At 34.7% G+C, this 20,789-nt stretch overlaps 1 protein-coding gene across 8 annotated transcripts in view; it reads right to left on the bottom strand.

The window, feature by feature from the left end:
* The window catches only part of CEP128 (centrosomal protein 128), a 390,388-nt gene that overhangs the window by 331,256 nt on the left and 38,343 nt on the right, over positions 1-20,789 (bottom strand). For all 8 annotated transcript variants that reach the window (XM_025869528.2, XM_025869531.2, XM_025869529.2 and 5 more), the window contains 3 exons: positions 20,627-20,718; positions 18,517-18,589; positions 1,007-1,123 (listed from right to left, as the gene is read on the bottom strand). In XM_025869528.2, coding sequence (XP_025725313.1) covers positions 1,007-1,123; positions 18,517-18,589; positions 20,627-20,718 — 282 coding nt within the window. The remainder of the gene's footprint in view (positions 1-1,006; positions 1,124-18,516; positions 18,590-20,626; positions 20,719-20,789) is intronic.

Genomic DNA, 20,789 nt, shown 5'->3' on the forward strand with positions numbered 1-20,789 from the left:
GACCCTGTATTATATCCTGGACCAGAAAAGGATGTTAGTGGCAAAATGTGAATAAAAACTATAGATTGTATCATAGTACTGATCCAATGTTAATTTCCTGTGATTATGGAAGAGAACATACACACCATATTATTTAGGTGTAAAAGTATTTATATCACATCTGCAACTGGCTGAAAAAAATTATATATATGTAATATATAATAACTGTTATAATTATTATTATTATAACATAGATATAAAATGTGAATATTGGAGGAATCTAGGTAAAGGGCATACAGAAATCCTTTGTTCTAATTTTTCAACTTCCTCCTAAGTCTGAAATTTCAAAATAAAAAAGGTACCTAAAAGGTAAGTGATCTCAATTTTGGAATGGTATGACCATAGTCTAGTCCAGGGGTTGGCAAACTTTCTATAAAAGAGCCAGACAGGCTTTGTGGGTCATATGGTCTCTTTTACAACTCCTCAATGCTGCCAGTTTCAAAAAACCACCCACAAATAGTAAATGAATGGAATGGCTGTGTTCCAATAAAACTTTATTTACAAAAATAGGCAATGGGCCACATTTGGCCCAGTGGCCATAGTTTGTTGACCTCTGGTCTAGTTCATGCCAAGGAAGATTGATCAGAGTAATCACACTTTCAGTTAACATTTTTGAGCACATGCCAGATACTATATTTAGTGGTTTATAAGCATTAACTCATTTATCCTCACACCAACATGATTAGGTAAATACTATTACTATTTCCGTTTTTCACAGAGGAAATGGGCCTAGAAAAGCAAAGGAACTTGCCCAAGGTCACACAGCCAGCAAGCAGTAGACTTTGGGTTTGATCCAGGTAGGGCTGTCTTCACACACTGAACTAGATAACCTATATGCTATACTTCTCAGACGGACCGAAACATATATGCAACGACCAAGGAACTCTAACCATTTTAACAATGGCTAAATAACTATCTGAACTATCCGAACTCAAGATTTACATTCTGGAAGGTATTTTTCACAAACCTCCTGTAGCTGTAAAGAAATAAGTCCCAGCTGATCCTGACGTTTTTCTACCAGCTCTCTTTCTGTGCGCATCTCTCTTTCTATTTCCTGAAGCCGTTGTTCCACCCGATCTGAAACCTTAACATGAAACAGACAGAAATGGTGACATTACAGAGCTGTTAGGCAAAAGGAGAACATATTGAAGAGATATTTTATGCCAGATATACTACCACCTACAGCATTTAAGAATGGCTTGTTTATAGTGTCCTTTTTAATACTATTATACAACAGATTGCAAAAAAAAGGACTGAAAGTTACAAAAGAAAACAATCATTAGTCTTTAAATAATCAAAACCTGAATCCCAATAAAGGACTTAAATCTTTCAAAGTATAATAATTCAATAGATCAGAGTTAAAATAGACTAGAAAAGAGTGCCCTCTGGTGAAGTAGAAGGAAAATACCAAGTTTGCCAATGACTGCATTTATTACTCTATTAATGATAAACTGTACTATTTAGTTCTTTTTCATTTTAATTATCTATAAACATGACTTGCCTAGAAAGGTTTTGATGTCTATGAACAGCAAATAATTAAAAGTGTTTTTCACTAGCTTGTCAATCTTTTCTACTGTGATCTACTGAAAATAAACCAGCTGTAAAAGATCAAAAACTAAAGTGAAACTGAAAAATGTTTAATTATGACTCTCTAAAATAAACATGAAAGAATTTTTTTTCTCTGATGCAAGATTCTCCTTGCTAAAAGTTGTACAAATTCAAATACATTTCATGTGTATCATCATATAGTCCCCTAAATAAAATTTACCTATTTGATGATGTGTGTATTTCATGTAGGAGGCTATGCGGGATAAAAGACATTTGGATTCATTTAAGAGAAGCAATAAATATAGCCCTGTTATAAGAAATCTTTTGTTAACAATTCTATATAGCCAGAAGGATCCTGGTAACAAGGAATCTTACTGGGGCGATAGAAATGTTCTAAACTGGATTATGATGATGGTTGCACAACTCAGTACATTTACTAAAAATCATTGAATTGTGCACATAAAGTAGATTAATTTTATGATAAATTATAGATCAAATTGTTTTTTAAAACGACACTGGTAAACATAAGTTCAGTCAATAAAAGCTGAGCAAAAATATTCTATCAAAAAAATTAGCAGTTAATATTTACTAAGAATGAAAATTCTTGGTTTTCCACTTCTTACTACTTAAAAACAATTTTAAGATACTTACTATGATACAGTGCTTTACTAAAAACTCAAAACACCCTTCAGCATCAAGCTTCTAATTTATCGTAATCAACCCTAATATCCCAATAAATAATTTACTACTGCATCTGAAATAAACATAGTACCTGCTGTAATAGAAAACAATACTGGATAAATACTAAAAAATAAAAGGTTGTTAATTCATGCAATTTTTACAAAATGGAAATACCTTTATAGTTCACTCTTAATGTAAAAAGTAATTAATAGCAAAATTCATCAGAAAAAAGAATAATACAGAATCATCTCAAACTCATTGGGGTGGCTACTATCAAAAACAAACAAAACCAAAAAACCAGAAAATAACAAGTGTTGGAGAGAAAGTGGAACCCTGGTACACTGTTAGTGGGAGTATAAAATTGTACAGATCCTATGGAAAACAATATGCTGGCTCCTTAAAAAAATTAAAAAGTTACCAGCAATTCCATTTCTAGGTATATACCCAAAAGAATTGAAAGAGGGTTTTAAAGAGATATTTGTAGACCCGTGTTTATAGCAGCATTATTCACAATAGCCAAGAGATAGAAGCAACCCAAGTGTCCACAGACAGATAAATGGATCAACCAAATGTGGTTACAAATACAATGGAGTATTATCCAGTCTGAAGAAACTTCTTACCCATGCTACAACATGGATAAACTTTGGAGACATTATGCTAAGTAAAATGAGCCAATCACAAATAGACAAATACTGTATCATTCCACTTATATGAGGTACCTGGAGTAGTCAAATTCATAGAGACAGAAAGTTGAAAGGTGATGTCCAGGGACTGGAAAAGGGGTAACATGGAGAGTTGTTGCTTAATGGGTACAGTTTCAGTTTTGCAAGATAAAAAGAGTTCTAAAACGGTGAATGTGCAGAACACTACTAAACACTTAAAAGTGATACAATGATAGGGTCCCTGGGTGGTGCAGTCATTTAAGCATCGGACTCTTGGTCTTGGCTCAGGTCCTGATCTCATGGGTTGTGAGATCGAGCCCCACGTTGGGTCTTGTGCTCAGTGCGGAGTATACTTAAGACTCACTGTCCTTCTTTCTCATTCCCCCCCTCAACCCGTGTGTACTCCCTCCCCTCTCTCTCTTAAACTAAAGCTTAAAAATAAAATAAATCTTAAAAAAAAAAAAAAAAGTGAGAAGTACCTGGGTGGCTCAGTCAGTTAAGCATCTGCTTTCAATTCAGGTCACAATCCCAGAGTCGAGGGATCAAGCCCTGGGGTCTGGCTCCCTGCTCAGTGGGGAGTCTGCTTCTCCTTCTCCCTTGGCCCCTCCCCCACTCCATGCTCTCTCTCTCTCTCTCTCTCTCTCTCTCTCTCTCTCTCTCAAATAAATCAATAAAATCTTTAAAAAGTGATATGATGGTAAATTTTATATTTTACAATTTAAAATAAAAAACAATGAAAAGAAATAAATATAATCTGCTAATACCATCCATGAAGAGAAAAACACTGATAAGTATATTGTTGTATACTTTCAGAAATTTTTCTATGCATATGTGCATGACTAGTCAAACACATATCCATTCTACTTCTTTAAATAAAAATGAATAAATTTTTTGCAGTTGACATATCATGGGCAACTTTCCATGACAACAAGTAAATCTATATCCTTTTTCTTAACAAATGCATAGTTCTCCATAATTGATTAAAGTAATTCCCTGATAATGGGATAACATTTATTTTTACTGTATGCTATGACAAATATTCCTATATAATTTTTGTAAATTCAAGATACAATCTTTAAGTGGAACTGTTGAACCAAAAGGTATGAATCACTACAAAAAAATAAAACATGAAATAAAATAAAACTTGGAAGTATTTTGGATTTTTATCCAAATCTTTTACTCTAAAAGACTGAGGAGATGAAGTTACTAACCAGGGGTCACACAACTAATCAGTGAGAAAAATAAGCCTAACACAGGTCTCCCTTTCCGGCAATATTTTAAAAGCCCCAGGTCCATTTTCATGCATTCATTCAATAAACATGCATGGACACTCATTTGTTCTAGTAGGTAGGAATATAGCAATACATTGTTGTATCCATGCCCTGCCTTCAAAGAGCTTGCTACTGAAGATTGACACTGAATGAGCAGTTAGAATTTCTCTCATTAAATTCAATGAGTTGAATGACTTCTGTATTTCAGGAAGGAAGGCTGTGCTTTTTAGCAAAATCCAAATACTGAAATCCAAATACTGAAATAAAAGCCCAAAATTATTAAGACAGTTTCTTCAATAAATGGTATTGGGAAAACTGGGCAACTATACACAAAAGAATTAAACTGAAACGGTTTTTTTTTTTTTTTTTGGACCACTTTCTTACACCATATATACACAAGTAAACTCAAAATGGATGAAAGACTTAAATGGAAGACTGGAAACCATAAAACTAGAAGAAAACAGGGGCAGTTAGCTCTTGGAAATTAGTCTGTGCAATATATATTTTTGTATCAGTCTCCTCAGGCAAGGGCAACAAAAGCAAAAATAAATAAATGTAACTACACCAAACTAAAAAGCTTTCGCAGAGCAAAGGGTACCATCAACAAAATGAAAAGGCAACCTACTGAATGGGAGAAGATAATCTGCAAAAGATATAACAAATAAGGGGTTAATATCAAAAATGTATAAAGAACTCATCTAATTCAATATCAAAAAATCCAATTTAAAAATGGGCAAAGGAACTAAATAGACATTTCTCCAAAGAAGACATAAAATGGCCAACAGACACATGAAAAGATACTCAATATCACTAATCATCAGGGAAACACAAACCAAAACCACAAAGAGATATCGCCTCACACCTATTAGAATAGATGTGCTCAAAAAGACATGAAATAACAAGTGTTGGCAAGCATATAGAGAAAAGGAACCCTTGTGCACTCTTGGTGGGAATGCAAAATGGTTCAACCATTCTGGAAGAGTATGAAGGTTCCTCAAAAAATTAAATATAGAACTACCATATGATACAGCAATTCCACTTCTAGGTATTTATCCAAAGAAAATGAAACCACTAATTCAAAAAGATATATACACTCCTATGTCCACTGTAGTGTTACTTATAATGCCAAGATATGGAAGCAACCTATGTCCATCAATCGATGAAGGGATAAACATCTTTATGTAATGGAATCTTGCCATTTGTGAAAACATGGACAATTCTAAAGGGTATTATGCTAAGTGAAATAAGTCAGACGGAGAAAGATAAATACTGTGATTTCACTTACACGTGGAATCTAAAAAAATACAAAACAAAACAGACTAGTGATACAGAGAACAATCTGATGGTTGCCAGAGGAGGGGGCGGGGGATGAAACAGGGGAGGGGGATTAAAGGGTACAAACTTCTAGTTAAAAAAAAAAAAAAATCCAAAATTATTTAGACATTAGCTACTTCACCACCATAGCTAGCACATGTGATGATGTCGAGTTACCATATTTGGAGGATGCTGTTTTAAAATTAATATTTGTGTTAGGTAGCTTCTGACATGGTTTCAATGGTTTCTGCTTCCTGGTATTCATCTACCTGCATAATTTCTTCCCCTTGAGTGTGGACTGGTCCTAGTGACTTCCTTCTAATGAACAGAATATGGCAAAAGTTATGAGATATCACTTCCATAATTAGGTTACAAAAAATAGTGATTTCCATTCTTGGTTGCACATTCTCTCTTGCTAGCCCTCTCTCTTGCTTGCTCTGATGAAGCAAGCTGCCATGTTGCAGATGCTCTATGGAGAGGCCACGTGTCAAGTAAACCAAAGAAGTCTCTGACCAACAGATCATGATGAACTGACACTTCAATCCTATAACCTACAAGGAACTGAAGGAGCTAGGAAGCAGATCAATTAGTCAAGCCTTGAGATGACTATAACCTGTGAGAGATCCTAAGCCAAAGGACCCAGCTAAGCCACACTTGGGTTGTTAACCCAGAGAAACTATCAAATAATAAATGTTTTAAGCCAGTAAGTTCAGGGATAATTGTTAAACAGCCATATATAACTAATGCAATTTTTTTAATCTGTTTTAAAATAAATCCTCAACCAGGAAATAAGCTAGAGAGCCTAATACATGCATATTCCCCACTCCATCCACAAAATTTCTGTTTCATAGAATTTTGTTCTCAATTTCAAAATATTATGATTTTTCACTAGTATTAGCCTTCTCTGTAATCCAGTGATAGATGAGCACCTCTTTAATCCTAGCTGTGCCGCCTACTGGCCTTGTGATTAGCTTTCTAAACGAAGTGCATACTGAGCTGTTCAAGGAATTTAATCTCTCCAAAAAATCAGCATCATCTTCCATAAAATGGAAATAATAATTTGCCCTGCTAGCCACATAGGGTAGTGTGGACCAAAAAGTACAGAAGTAATGGGACAAAAGTATAACTTATATGGTAGAAATTAAGTTGTTTTCCAATATCTATTCCCCTACCCCCATTTCTTCTACAGTAAAGGAATTTTTAACTAGATAGGTGACTGCCAAATATAAACATTTTCTGGCCTTGTGACTTAATTCTGGCAAATGGGATACAGGTATAAGTGTCAAGTGACAAGTTCCAGAAACTATCCAGAAGAGATACACATGAGCACCTTTTGCTCTCATACTCATTCCTTCCTCCATCTTGCTGCCTAGTACACACATACTGCCATCTTAGATCATGAATCTGAGGCCGTAACAGGAAAAAGCAACAACAAGAACATGACAGAAAGAGCCAGAATCCCTTACACATTGTAGGGAGCACCACATGGAACCCTGAACTTTCTACGTAAGATTTTCCCATAAGAGAGAAATAACTTTTGTCTTTTCTAAGTCACTGTTACTTGAGGCTTTCTGTTATTTATGACTGAAACTCAACTGATAGAAGGGCTTAATGAACTACAAAACACTAAGCAAGTACAACTACTGCCTTATACAACCATCAGAACATGGGTAAATCACAATATACTTTCTCTATTTTAGTCAAGTCTGAAGACAACAGTAAGTAACAAAAATGAGTAGACATTACAGCTAGTCAGTGTTTAGAAAAATAAAACCTATGCACAAACTAGCATGAATGAAAATGAATAAACACAAAGTATTTTAGGAATTCCAACAGTGGTAGAATTATAATCATAGTATAAGGCCACCTAAGTGTCTTCATAGACCCAATCATCCAAACAGATCAATATGCTCAAAATACGTTACTTTTTCTTCCACTAACACCCTGAGTCACACAACTCTACCTAAGTCAACAACAACCAAGGACCTAAAATACTCATTTGGATAGTTCTTGTTTTCTTTTTGTCTATTCTTTTTCATCAATTTCTATTTACATTTCTATATTAGTTAAGGTATAATTTAGGAAGGTAACAGCTTATTTCTATCTCATATTACAGTCCAGAAGAAAGCAGGACCGATAGAGGCTACTCTGTTTCCTAAGGTCATTCCAAGATCCAGATTCCTCCCATGTGTTGCTCTACCTTACCCTAGGTTGTTATCCTAACCTGCAAGGTTGGAATTGGTTAAGTGCTACATCCTTATTTCAACCCACATAAAGAGAAGGAGGAAAACAAATTACTGGACAAATGGCTTCGTTTTCAAGCTCAGAAGTTGCACAGGGAAACTGGGAAATGTCATCTCTACCCGAGTAACCATGTGCCTGAACAAAACTGTTGGGGTCAGGGGATGATAAGAGGAAGAGTATGGATATCTGATACCAAAGGGAAGGAGAAACTCAATATTAGAGGCCACTTAGAATTAAAATAACACATATTGTAATTTTAAGGTAAGCCACCTTTCATCCTTCTTGGAAAAGGGGAAGATAAATGCTAATTCTCAACTGAAAGTATTAAAAGAGGGCATTTAAAATACCAATTTTAAAACTGAGCTGTATGTAACAAATTACAAATGCACGTATTTTAATTCCTGTAAGTCCACTTCTAGAAATTTATTCTACCAATTTACTTTTTCACATGAAAAATGGCACATGTACAAGATCACTAATTGCAGTGTAGTGTATAAAAGAAAAAGACTTAAATAACATAAATGTCCATCAATAGGAGACTGATTAAATCATGGAACATTCATTCAATGGAATGCTTTAAATTAGTAAAAGGAATTAGAAAGCTCATTAGATGCTAATATGGAATATTCTCATATTTCAAAAATACATTAAATGAAAAAGGCAATATACAGAACAGTGTGTTTAGTATACTACCTGCTACCAATTCTGTAACAAAAATGAGAGGCGAGCAAGGCCTCTCTCAAGGTGGTGACATTTCACTGGAGACCTGAATGACAAGAGGGAGCCAGCCATGCAAAAACCTTGGGAAAGAAGAGAAGCCACAGCAAGGACCCTAATGTAGGAATAAGTTTGACAAATTCAAGATACATACGGAAGTCCAGATAATACAGGTACTATCAGCCGTCACAAGGAATTCTGAATAGAAACATCTTAGGTAGAAATTTAAAAAGCAGAGATATAAATCACTGTGATGACGATTTTTTAAAAATCGGTTAACTGTGAAAAACAGTATGGAGGTTCCTAAAAAAAAAAAAAATAGAACTACCATATGATCCAGTAATTCCACTATTGGGTATTTACCCAAATAATATAAAAACACTAATTCAAAAATTAGTTTACTGCAACATTATTTACAATATGCTTATTGCAACATTATTTACAATAGCCAAATTATGCAAGCAACCCACTGTCTATCGATAGATGAATGAAGAAAATGTGGTATAAATACACAATATTATTCATCCATAAAAAAGAATGAAATCTTGCCATTTGCAACAATATAGATGCTCAAGAAGATAAAATGCTAAGTGAAATAAGTCTGTCAGAGAAAGACAAATACCATATGATTTCACTCATATGTGGAATTTAAGAATTAAAAAAAAAACAAACAAATTAAAAAAAAAAAAAAAGGACACACCAAAACAGAGACTCTTGACTATAGAGAACTGATGGTTGCCAGAGGGCAGGTGGGTGGCAGGATGGGTGAAATAGGTAAAGGGGATGAAGAGTAAACTTAACGTGATGAGCACTGAGTAATGTACAGAATTGCTGAATCACTGTATTATACACCTGAAACTAATATAACACTGCATTTTAACTCTACTGGAATTTTAAAATGAATGAATGGATAAATAAATAAATAAATATCACTTGGCTACTGTGAGAAGCACAGATGGGGAAAGTGTAAAGAGAAAGAGAGCAAGTTCCATGCAGGCCACCACAGTCAGCATAAATGACAGTGGCCTGGACAGAAGTATTAGAGAGAAGTAGAAGGAACTGAGCAGGACTTCAGTAATAAAAAGGACAAGATTTTTATAACGGGTTGGGACTGTGGTATGAAGAAAAGATCTACAGTGAATACTGGATGACCTCTGGATGGCTGTGATGCCATTTCCTGACATGGGGAAGACCAAAGGAAGAGCAAGTAAAAACAGTTCTAAATGGAAGGGCATGGACTCTATACCTAATGACACAGCATATATTGACAACTTTTGAATAAGATAACTCCCAATAAGAATTAAAGACTACAATTATTAATGCCTCCTCACTTTTTTTTTCCATTTCTGAGACCTAAAGGAAAAATATTAACCATGTTACTTAATTGATTTGATTCAATTACATTTACTACTAAGATAGGAAAAAGTCCTAATCTCTACAGTTATAAAAATAGCAAAATAGCAAAATACAAATTAAAATAGCTTTTAATGTTAGCATTTAATTAAAGAAGGCAAAAGCATTCTGTTTCTGGGATTGTGTTATGGTTTTGTTGATTATGTTGTTGAATATGTTGATTCCTCATACCTTGAACAATATCTGCTGGTTTAAAATCTGTTTCAGTAAACATGTTATATATTCTGTTGCTGTAACATATGCAATAACCATGTTATCCTAAATGCAGTGTTGACAGAAGTCTGAGTTCAATTAATGACCAACTCTTCCAGAAACAACTGGATCCATGTTAACAGTGACCCTCCTATAAAAAACTAAAATAAAATTGACTTTTCCTTCATGAGTAATCAAACTTAGTAAGTACTCATATCACACTCAGATGGGTAGAATCTAGACAACTAATGAACTGAAATTTTCCCTGTGGTATGAGGCCCACGCAATATTGACTGTTTATTACCAAAATTAAGTCTTAACTGAAAATATTTTCCAGAACATGTTATAAATAATAACTATGCCCTTCTAATGGGAAGTATAAAGGAAACCAAACAAACAAAAGTCTATGAATCACAAAGGATTAACAAATCAAATCTTGGCATGTCTGATAGGAACCAACACTTTTTGCCTCTCAAAGAAAACTGTGTCCTATAAACTTTCAAGATATATTTTAGTTACTGAGAAAATGCATGATAAACAACTGTAAGCTCAGAATAATGCACAATAAATGTGAATAACAATGGGTACCAACAGAAACCAAAATTGGTGAGAGATAGTGGCAGTCGTTCATTTTTCTTTATATATTTGTACAACATTTTTAAAGTTTTCCACAGTGAACGTGCATCACTTTGGTAATTTTATTTCAAACTTAAATCTGGAGGGGGGAAACAGCTGCAGCCTCTGAGAACTTTAATGTTCAAATAACAAAACTGCATATTCTCTGACAGCATGCTATCATGAATTCACAAATACAACACAATATGTCAAACAGTTATAAAATGTAAATGTTGACTTCAATTGGAATAAGTGAGTCAGAAAACCTATATTAAGCCTTGTATAAACTGGAAGCAAATATCATGTGGCCTTCAGAAGACCTTCTAAAATTCAAAAATGTTTAAGTTTTGCATTAGACAATTGTTTCTTAATCAGGATTACATACACACACATGAGGTATGAGATACCCTCAATTAGGAGACACCCCTACTTTGAAAGCAAATTACAGAAAACACAAAACAAACCATAGCAACACAACCTGATGGGAGAAACTAGCAGCTGAACAATTCAACCAAGAGCACAATTAAGTGTGTATAATTTTCCAGGTTTAGACAATATAAAAGGATACATCCCAAGGAGCTGGGCACAATGGACAGCTAGGTAAACTGGTGAATTGTATCCACCAATTATACCAATGAGCTGAGCACTAGTGAGGTGTAACGTCCAGTTGTGCAATCATAGCTCTATCTGATGTGGAATAATTCTTGATACATGGTAATAAGGATAAAAGAAGTTGGACTTTCTCTGAATTCAGCTGTTAACTCTAAGCTCAGTCATTACGTTTCAGACCCCCATTAACACTCTTGACTGTAGATGGTACATGCTAGTTTTATTTGCTATATAAAAGAAATAAAAATGAAATAACTCATTATGGGTTCTTTGTAAGCAGTGAAGGGTAAAACATTAACAAATGCAATGCGCACTATGCAAATTAGTATTTTCAAACTCCAAACTCAAACTATCCCAACTAACACCATCAAAAAACAGCATGACAGTACAACTGTCCACAGCTTACTCAAAACTACAAAAATCTCAGAACATTGAGGATATCTGAGTTGGAGCAAAACCTTTGTTAAAAGCATGCTCACAAGTTGTATAGCTATGTACCAAGTTAAACGAACCTCATACAGTGGATATAAAACAACAAAACCCTGTTAGAAATAGCATTAGAAATATCAAATATAGTAACAGAACCATATATATATATGAAAACATTCAGGGAATTCCATTTCGAAAAATGACATTCTAGATAATTCAGACCAAACTTTTCACTAAAAATAATTCAAAAAACTAGAAATTTTAAACAAAAAGCAGTTTTAAAGCCCTGGAAAGATATATGAAACCAAGATGAAAGAGAAGAAATAAATTCAGAGACATTAGTCCATCTTTTCTCCCTGAAATATCAGCCCACTTCTGAAAAAGCAGTTGTGATACTGAGAAGCCAAACAGAGTTTTTAACAGATGTGTGGGGCTACAGGGGAAAAACCGGAGTTGAGAGCCTTTCCAAGGGAAGGGGGTGCCTAGTTAAACTTCCCCAACCCCACCCCCAGCCTTTGGGCTAGATTCCTGAAGAGTCATCCACTAGCAATAAGGTGAACTAGAAATAGTTGAAACCCAGCACTGAGGTTTTAACATTGAAATAGCTCAACAAAAATAATAAGGTAATCCATGATTGCTATGGCCCTTGACCTATAACAAAAAGTAAATATATATTCTAATACATAATTATCAAATTACTTATCCTTATCAAATAAGAATGAAATATATTTTCTGTCAAACAAAAGTAACCAGATAATCAAAAATAAACAGTAGGCAAAAACAATGTGATCAAAATCCAAGAAAAATAAGAGATTACAGAAATAGAAACAGACTTTTATAAGATCTAGACAATGAAGTTATGACACACAGATACACAGATTGAGGATTTGGGCAAAGAACTACAAAGTTAAAAACAATGAAATCAAAATTCTAAAGTGAAATATGTGATAACTGAGAATACAAAATCAGTGGGGGGGTTAAAAGAGTTGATTCAGTTGAAGAAAGAACAGGTAATTAAATAAAAGGTCAAAAGAAAATACTCAAAATAAGGAATAAAAAACAATGAATTAATACTTATAAAAATGAACATAAGAGACAAAGGGAATAAGCACAAATCAAAAGAACACAACTAAGCTCATCACAGTAAAATTGCAGAAAACCAGAGAAAGAGGAAAAACTCAAAAGCAAATTAGAGAAAAGTATATATTACCATACAAAAAGCACGAACAAGACTAATAGCTGACTTCCCAACAGAAACAATGGAACTAAGAAAATGATGAAATATCTTCAAAATACAGACTAGGGGGAAAAAAAAAGGACTATCTAGAATTTTATATCCATTGAAAATCTCTTCCAACAAAGAAAGTGAAATAAAGACATTTTCAGACAAATAGAGTATCTGTCACCAAAGAACCCACTCCAAATGAAATTCTAAATGGGATTCGTTCAGGCATATGCAGATTCACTCTGAAGAAAATTTCAAAGTATGTTCTTAAGGCAGATGAGGAATCACAGGATGCAAAAAGGAATGAGACATGGAAAGAAATGAAGAAAGCTCAAGATGGGACACCTGGGTGGCTCAGTCAGTTAAGCATCCAACTCTTGATTTTGGCTCAGGTCATGATCTCAGGGTTGTGAGATCAGGCTCCATGCCTAGCGTGGAGCCTGCTTAAGATTCTCTCTCCCCCTTGTCCTCTGCCCCTCCCTCCCCAAAAAATATTTAAAAATTAAAAAAGACAAAGACTGTTAATTTTTTCAATGTTAAGTGATACTCTATAAAATGGCATAAAAATATCAAAGTCAAAAAATAAATCTTAAAATTAAGATTTTAAGACATAAGATCTCTAGATAAAAAAACTATAAAATATTAATGGAAGAATTTGCTCTGTTCATGAATAGGAAAATTCAACATTATAAGAATGTCAATTCTCTCCATGTTGTCCTATATATACAATGTAACCTAACAAAGATCCTAGGTTTTTAATAATTTCACTTGTTGATTCTAAAATGTATTATGCAGAAATGCAGAGTAAAGAATACACAGGATAAACCTGGAGAACAAAGTGGAAGGATTTACTCTACCATCTCACAACTTATCATACAACAACAGTAATCAAGACAATGTAATATGGGCACTGGACTAGACAAATGAACCAGAGGATTGAATTAAGTCCAGATACAGATGTCTGCATATATGAACATCTGACTTCCAACCAAGACAACAGGACTATTCCAGGGCACTGGAATAGACAAATGAACGAGAGGACTGAGTAAGTCCAGATACAGATGTCTGCATATATGAACATTTGACTTCCAACCAAGACAGAACTGTAAAGTAACAAAGGGGTGGTTCTTTCAATAAATGAAACTGAATCAATTAGATATTCATCTAAAATGTATGATCCCTACTTCATACCTTAAACACAAATTCCAAGTAGATATCAGATCTTAACGTAAAAGGTAAAACAGTAAGCTTCTAGAATACTACATAAGAAAATATTTTCATCATCTGAGGATAGGGAACAATTTCTTAAACAGGTCAAAAAAAGCACTAACCACAAAAGAAGAGATAGAAAACTGAACTTGATTAAATTTCAACAGAAGACCCCATTAAGAGAGTTTTAAGAATGAGACAAAACAACTCTAGACAATTGGAGACAACACTGCAATACATATAACTTACAGAGTGCTCATATACAAAATAAAGACCTCCCACAAATCAGTAATGAAAAGACAAGCAACCCAATTAAAAAAAAAAAGTGGGCAAAAGAAGCAAACTGGCATCTCAAAAAAGAAAATAGCCAATAGTCACTAAAAAGAATGGAGAAGATTCCTACTTTGAAAAAGAAAACCAAAGCTGGTGGCATCACAATTCCAGACTTCAATCTATATTACAAAGCTGTAATCACCAAGACAGTAGGGTATTGGCGTAAAAACAGACACATAGATCAATAGAACAGAATAGAGAGCCCAGAAATGGACCCTCAACTCTATGGTCAACTAAACTTCGACAAAGCAGGAAAGAATATCCAATGGAAAAAAAAAAAAAAGAAGTCTCTTCAACAAATGGTGTTGGGAAAATTGGACAGCCACATGCAGAAGAATGAAACTGAACCACTTTCTTATACAATACACAAAAATAGACTCAAAATGGATGAAAGACCTAAATGTGAGACAGGAGTCCATCAAAATCCTAGAGGGGAACACAGGCAGTAACCTCTTCGACCTCGGCCGCAGCAACTTCTTGCTAGACACGTTTCAAAAGGCAAGGGAAACAAAGGCAAAAATGAACTATTTGAACTACTGATAGTTCAAAAATGAACTATCATCAAGATAAAAAGCTTTTGCACAGCAAAGGAAACAGTCGACAAAACCAAAAGACAACCAACAGAATGGGAGAAGATATTTGCAAATGACATATCAGAGAAAGGGCTAGTATCCAAAATCTATAAAGAACTTACCAAACTCAACACCCAAAGAACAGATAATCCAATCAAAATGGGCAGAATTCCTGATCAGGTATTTCTCCAAAGAAGACATACAAGTGGCCAACAGACACATGAAAAAATGCTCAACATTACTTGGCATCAGGGAAAGACAAATCAAAACCTCAATGAGATACCACCTCACACCAGTCAAAATGACTAAAATTAACAAGTCAGTAAATGACAGATGCTGGCGAGGATGTGGAGAGGGGAACCCTCCTACACTGTTGGTAGGAATGCGAACTGGCACAGCCACTCTGGAAAACAGTATGGAGGTTCCTCAAAAAGTTAAAATTAGAGCTACCCTATGACCCAGCAATTACACTACTGGGTATTTATCCCAAAGATACAAATGTAGTGATCCGAAGGGGCACCTGCACCCCAATATTTAAAGAAGCAATGCCCACAATAGCCAAACTATGGAAAGTGCCCAGATGTTCACTGACAGATGAATGGATAAAGAAGATGTAGTGTGTGTGTGTGTGTGTGTGTGTGTGTGTGTGTGTGTGTGTATACACACATAATGGAATACTACTCAGCCATCGAAAAATGAAATCTTGCCATTTGCAATGATGTGGATGTAACTAGAGGGTATTATGCTAAGTGAAATAAGTCAACCAGAGAAAGACAATTGTCATATGTGGAATTTGAGAAATGAGACAGAGGATCATAGGGGAAGGGAAGAAAAAATAAAACAAGATGAAATCAGAGAGGGAGACAAACCATAAGAGACTCTTATCATAGGAACAAACTGAGGGTTGCCAGAGGGGAGGGGGGTGGAGGGAAGGGGTAATCGGGCATTAAGGAGGGCACATGATGTAATGAGCACTGGGTATTATATAGGACTGATGAATCACTGAACTCTACCTCTGAAACTAATAATACACTATATGTTAATTAACGGAATTTAAATTAAAAACAAAAGGAAACAAAAACAAACAAAAAGAATGGAGTGGATTCCTGAGACAATTCAGTAGGAAATTGGGGAAAAATATCAATGATGTGATAAATAAGGCCCATATCAGGCCAAAAGATGAGAAACTCTAAAAAAGACAAAATGTGAAAAATGTTCATCATCTAGTAATGATGAAAATGCAAATTACAACCATGATGAGACACTATAAACACCTAACTGGCTATAATTGAAGGACTAATAATACCAAGTATTGGAAATGATGAAAAGCAACATGAATTCTGCATTGCCAGTGGGAGTGCAAATTAAGGCAACCACTTTGGAAACCTGTTTATTAGTATCTACTAAATGTGAAGGCACCTATCAATTGCACTACATGTTACATACCAACAGAAATGCATGTACATAGGCACTAAAATCATGAACAAGATTACTCACAGCAGCCTTATTTGTAATAGCCCAAAATTTGAAATAATTCAAATATCATGTTAAAATACATTGCAGTAAATCCATACAATGGAATACCAAAGAGCAGTAAAAATGAACTGGAAGTACTTGACACAACGCCCAGAATATCATAACCTTAAGGATTAGCAAAAAACAGACACAAAAAAACCATGCCCTATAGGATTCCACTTACATAAAAATTCCAAACAGTCAAAATTAACCTAAGGGGTAAAAAGTCAAAATAGTCATCTCTGAAAAAGGAGGAGTAATTAGTGATTGGGACAGGGAATGAGGCGGCTTCTCGTGCACTGGTAATGTTCTATTTCTAGATCTGGGTGGTGGTTACATGGGCCTGTTCACCTTGTAATAATTCACTGAGTTATACACTTTTCTGTAAGTAAATTATACCTCCAAATTTAGAAAATTAAAAATTAAAAAAAAAAACAAAAAAAAGAAAGCTTCAGCAGGTTCTGCTGTAAGTTGACAGGTTCCACTCTAGAATATATGACAAGAGCCAGAAGATCATTTAGTAAGTTATAAAATAGGATCTGGAAGCTACATTCTTCAAAGTGCGTCTTCACTTCCTGTTTAGCTAGTATGTAAATCAGACAATGGCATAGACTTCTTGCTGTGTGAACCACTGCAATTAACTAAGAAAGGCTCCAATGTGTTAATCTCAGAAAATACTTTTTTTTTGAAGTATGATAGTTCAAGTATTTTAGACTGGCACAACTTAAACTGAAGGTTTTGGTATGCTTTGAAAAATCTAGGACTTTATGTAAAAAAAAGAAGTATCCCATTTCCTGATCACACATCAGCATCACCTGACATATCATCAGGCACCTAACTGCGAAGATTTTGTCTATTTCAACAAAAGACAGACATTATATCTTCACCTCTCTGGGGCACTTCACAAAGAAATCAGCACCGAAAGTACAAGAGGAATGTGCTTTTATGTGACCAGACGTTTACTCAAATTTTGAAACAGGCAAATTTCACCGCAAGAAGAGTAACTAAGTTGATCTCTTTAAAAATAGAGCATATCCATCTCTTAGCATATGTGGCCAATAAATTCAAACTCCAAAATAAACTCAACATATCTATGTAAAGAACTGTAAACACAATAAAAACAGCAGAAAAAAATATCTGCCTATATTCAGAAACTTTCAGTTTGAACAAAACATGTTAAGAAAAAAATTCTGCCTGCTACCATTCCTGGTCTTGAAAAAACAAAAGGTACTGTGGGATATGACTAAATACACATTGCTCCTGAAGTTGGTAAATTTCCAAGTTTAACTGACAATTTCTATTGATTTTTTTCTCCTAAAAAAAAAACAGAGAAACAACTGATGATGCAAAGAAACAGACACTGTATGTACTTCATTTTTCACTTTAATTCCACAAGGACAGTGATTTGATAAAAAGAAACCACTGAATAATGACTGTCAACAGTCTGAGTTTGAGATAATAAAACTTGAGAATTCGGGGTATTTTCAATTGGCATCATGTCAAACAACAGACAGCAAGGTCTTTGCAGCAATTCTGATTACACATGTATGTGAAATAAAAATACTGAAAATACTCAATGAGGAGTGCTACAGAGTCACTACCAAGAAATTCCATATTTTTCAAACATCATTTAACACAAGCCATGGAATCACTGGGTCTCTTTTGAATATTCATAAGGAAACTCTAAAAAATTAAACAAATAATAATTCTATCTCTAATATATTACCACTATAAACATTTAAAACTTTAATACCCAAAATTCATGAATATTTTATAAGAAGTACAAGAATATATTTTAGACAAAATGGCATACATCACCCAAAAAGTTAAAATCTACTAAACTTGACTGTGATTACGATGAGCCCAGCCACACTATCATCTGCATATGAAATTATTTATTTATTTATTTATTAACAAAGAGTTCTTACCACATCTGGTTTTTGGGCTTCATTAAGTTTTTCTGTCAATTCTTCCAAAGCTCTTTTTGTTTCAGCATCCGACCTAGGCAAAGAAAAATACTTTAAATTGGCTGAGAAAATATACACAATTAAATTTACGACATAAATAGTTATTCCATAATACTCTACTGCAGTGGTTCTTAAACATTAGCCAACATATGAAACACCTGGAGGACTTATTAAGACGGACTGCTGAATCAGATCTGCAATGGTGCCCAAGAATATGCATTTCTACAAATCCCTAGCTGATGCCGATGGTGCTGATTTGAGAATTACTCTTGTGTTATAAGGAAAGCAGAATGGGATCCTAAAATCTTCCTCATTCACAAAGTTAAGTCACCAGGTTTCACAAGAAACTTGACTTCTAATTTGGCTTAAGTAAAGTTTCTCTGCCTCACACATGCCTCTGTGTCATACAAACTATTAGCAGACCATACCAGCCCATGGATCAGAAGATTCCCAGTCCACCACTGCACATCCAAATGATCATTTAAACTAAATAAATAAATCATCCCTACAACTTCCCCTTTGTCTTCTTATAGGACAAATTTCTAAAATTCATGTTCCTAGTGCTTAATTTATACCTTTCTTCAAATGTGTAAAAGCTACATAATAAAGCAATCCAAGAACATACTATATTAGAATGCTGACACCATTCTACTAATTTTATTAACTTGTCAAAACTAAATACCTAGTTTTAAATTAACTAACCCTTACTGGCTTAAAAGATTAACAATAAACATAGCTCAACAGTATAGCTCAAAATTCAGGAACTTAATTTCTTTATTCATACCAGCTATATACGAAAATGATCTTGAACCACAGGTGGTTCCATAACTGGTAAAGAGCAAATACTCTGGGGCCATATGCCTACATCTGAATCCTGTCTAGACCACATACCCCATTTGAACTCCAGCAAGTTGAGTTACTTCATCTCTCTGTGCCCCTCTCCATATCCAAAAATTGGAAAAAATAATAATGAAAATGATAATAATAATAATTTGGGTTGTTGTAAAATTTAAACCTAAATCTATCTGACATGAAGTAACTGTTCAATAATATTAACTACTAGTAGTAGGAGTAATAGTAAGGTGTTTAATTCTTATTACTAAATTTCCTTCCTTCCTCATTTAAAGGCAGGTAAGTTATACAGACTACAATTAATAATCGCAGATTTACATTTATAGCTTTGACCCCCTTTTTGCTATAGCAACACAAAGCTGGTGTGTGGAATGATTTTGTCAGCTGGAATGGGAGTTAGCAAGTGAACTTGGTAAACAAACTTCCACTCAGCTTTGTTGTTCCCTCATCACTGTTGTCTATAGATTGTGACTCTTGAGAAGGGATAAAAAGTTTGGTTCCTTGTAAAAATATGGCCTCCAAATGAAAACCAACTGTCACTGCTGATGATGAAAATGAAAAGACAGTGAAGAAATTTTAAATAAAGTGATACTTGTTGGGGACTACCCAGAACTGATAAAACTGCAAAGACTTGTCAGATATAAACCACTCACTTTTGAAGATTCCAACTGAAAGCTAAAATATCAGACTGGTCTCTGCCTCTGCCTCTCACCCCCTCCAATGTATTTGCAAATCGACCTCTTTGCTAAGGTCTCACAATGTATCTCTCCGTAATGGCAGCACTCCAGTATGGTAAGTTAAAATGTTTTTTAAAAATATGAAATTAGGGGCACCTGGGTGGCTCAGTCTGTTAAGCACCTGCCTTCAGCTCAGGTCATGATCTCAGGGTCCTGGGATCAAGCCCCAATGAAGGCTCCCTGCTCAGTAGGGAGTCAGCTTGCCCCTCTCCCTCTGCTCCTCCCCCTGCTCATGTATGAGAGCACACGCTCTCTCTCACTCTCAAATAAATAAGTCTTTAAAAATATATGAAATTAATCTAACAAGGAGTCATAGTACATTCTAAATTCAAAGGATTTTTAAACTATTCCTTTAATAAATTTTAAAATACTGGTATAAAAACAGCCCTGTTTTTTAAATTCATGTAAACATGTCAATTACAGAACTTATTGTGTTCTTCTAATAACTCATGCCTCCAACAAAAACCATATTCGGCTTTTACCGGCTTCTTCTGGCAAGTTCCCGATTGAAATCATCTCCAAGCCGAACTTGTTCGCTGCTGAGGTCTCGGAGGGACTGATGAAAAGCATGAAGCTGGTAAAGACAAAAACACAGTTATCCATTTAGGATTCTGTTTAATTCTTCCATGAAGATTCACTAAGGTT

This window comes from Callorhinus ursinus, unplaced genomic scaffold, assembly GCF_003265705.2.
Source record: "Callorhinus ursinus isolate GAN/ISIS: 27379988/994484 unplaced genomic scaffold, GSC_fseal_2.0 scaffold8, whole genome shotgun sequence".
In the NCBI taxonomy this organism is placed as follows: Eukaryota; Metazoa; Chordata; class Mammalia; order Carnivora; family Otariidae; genus Callorhinus; species Callorhinus ursinus.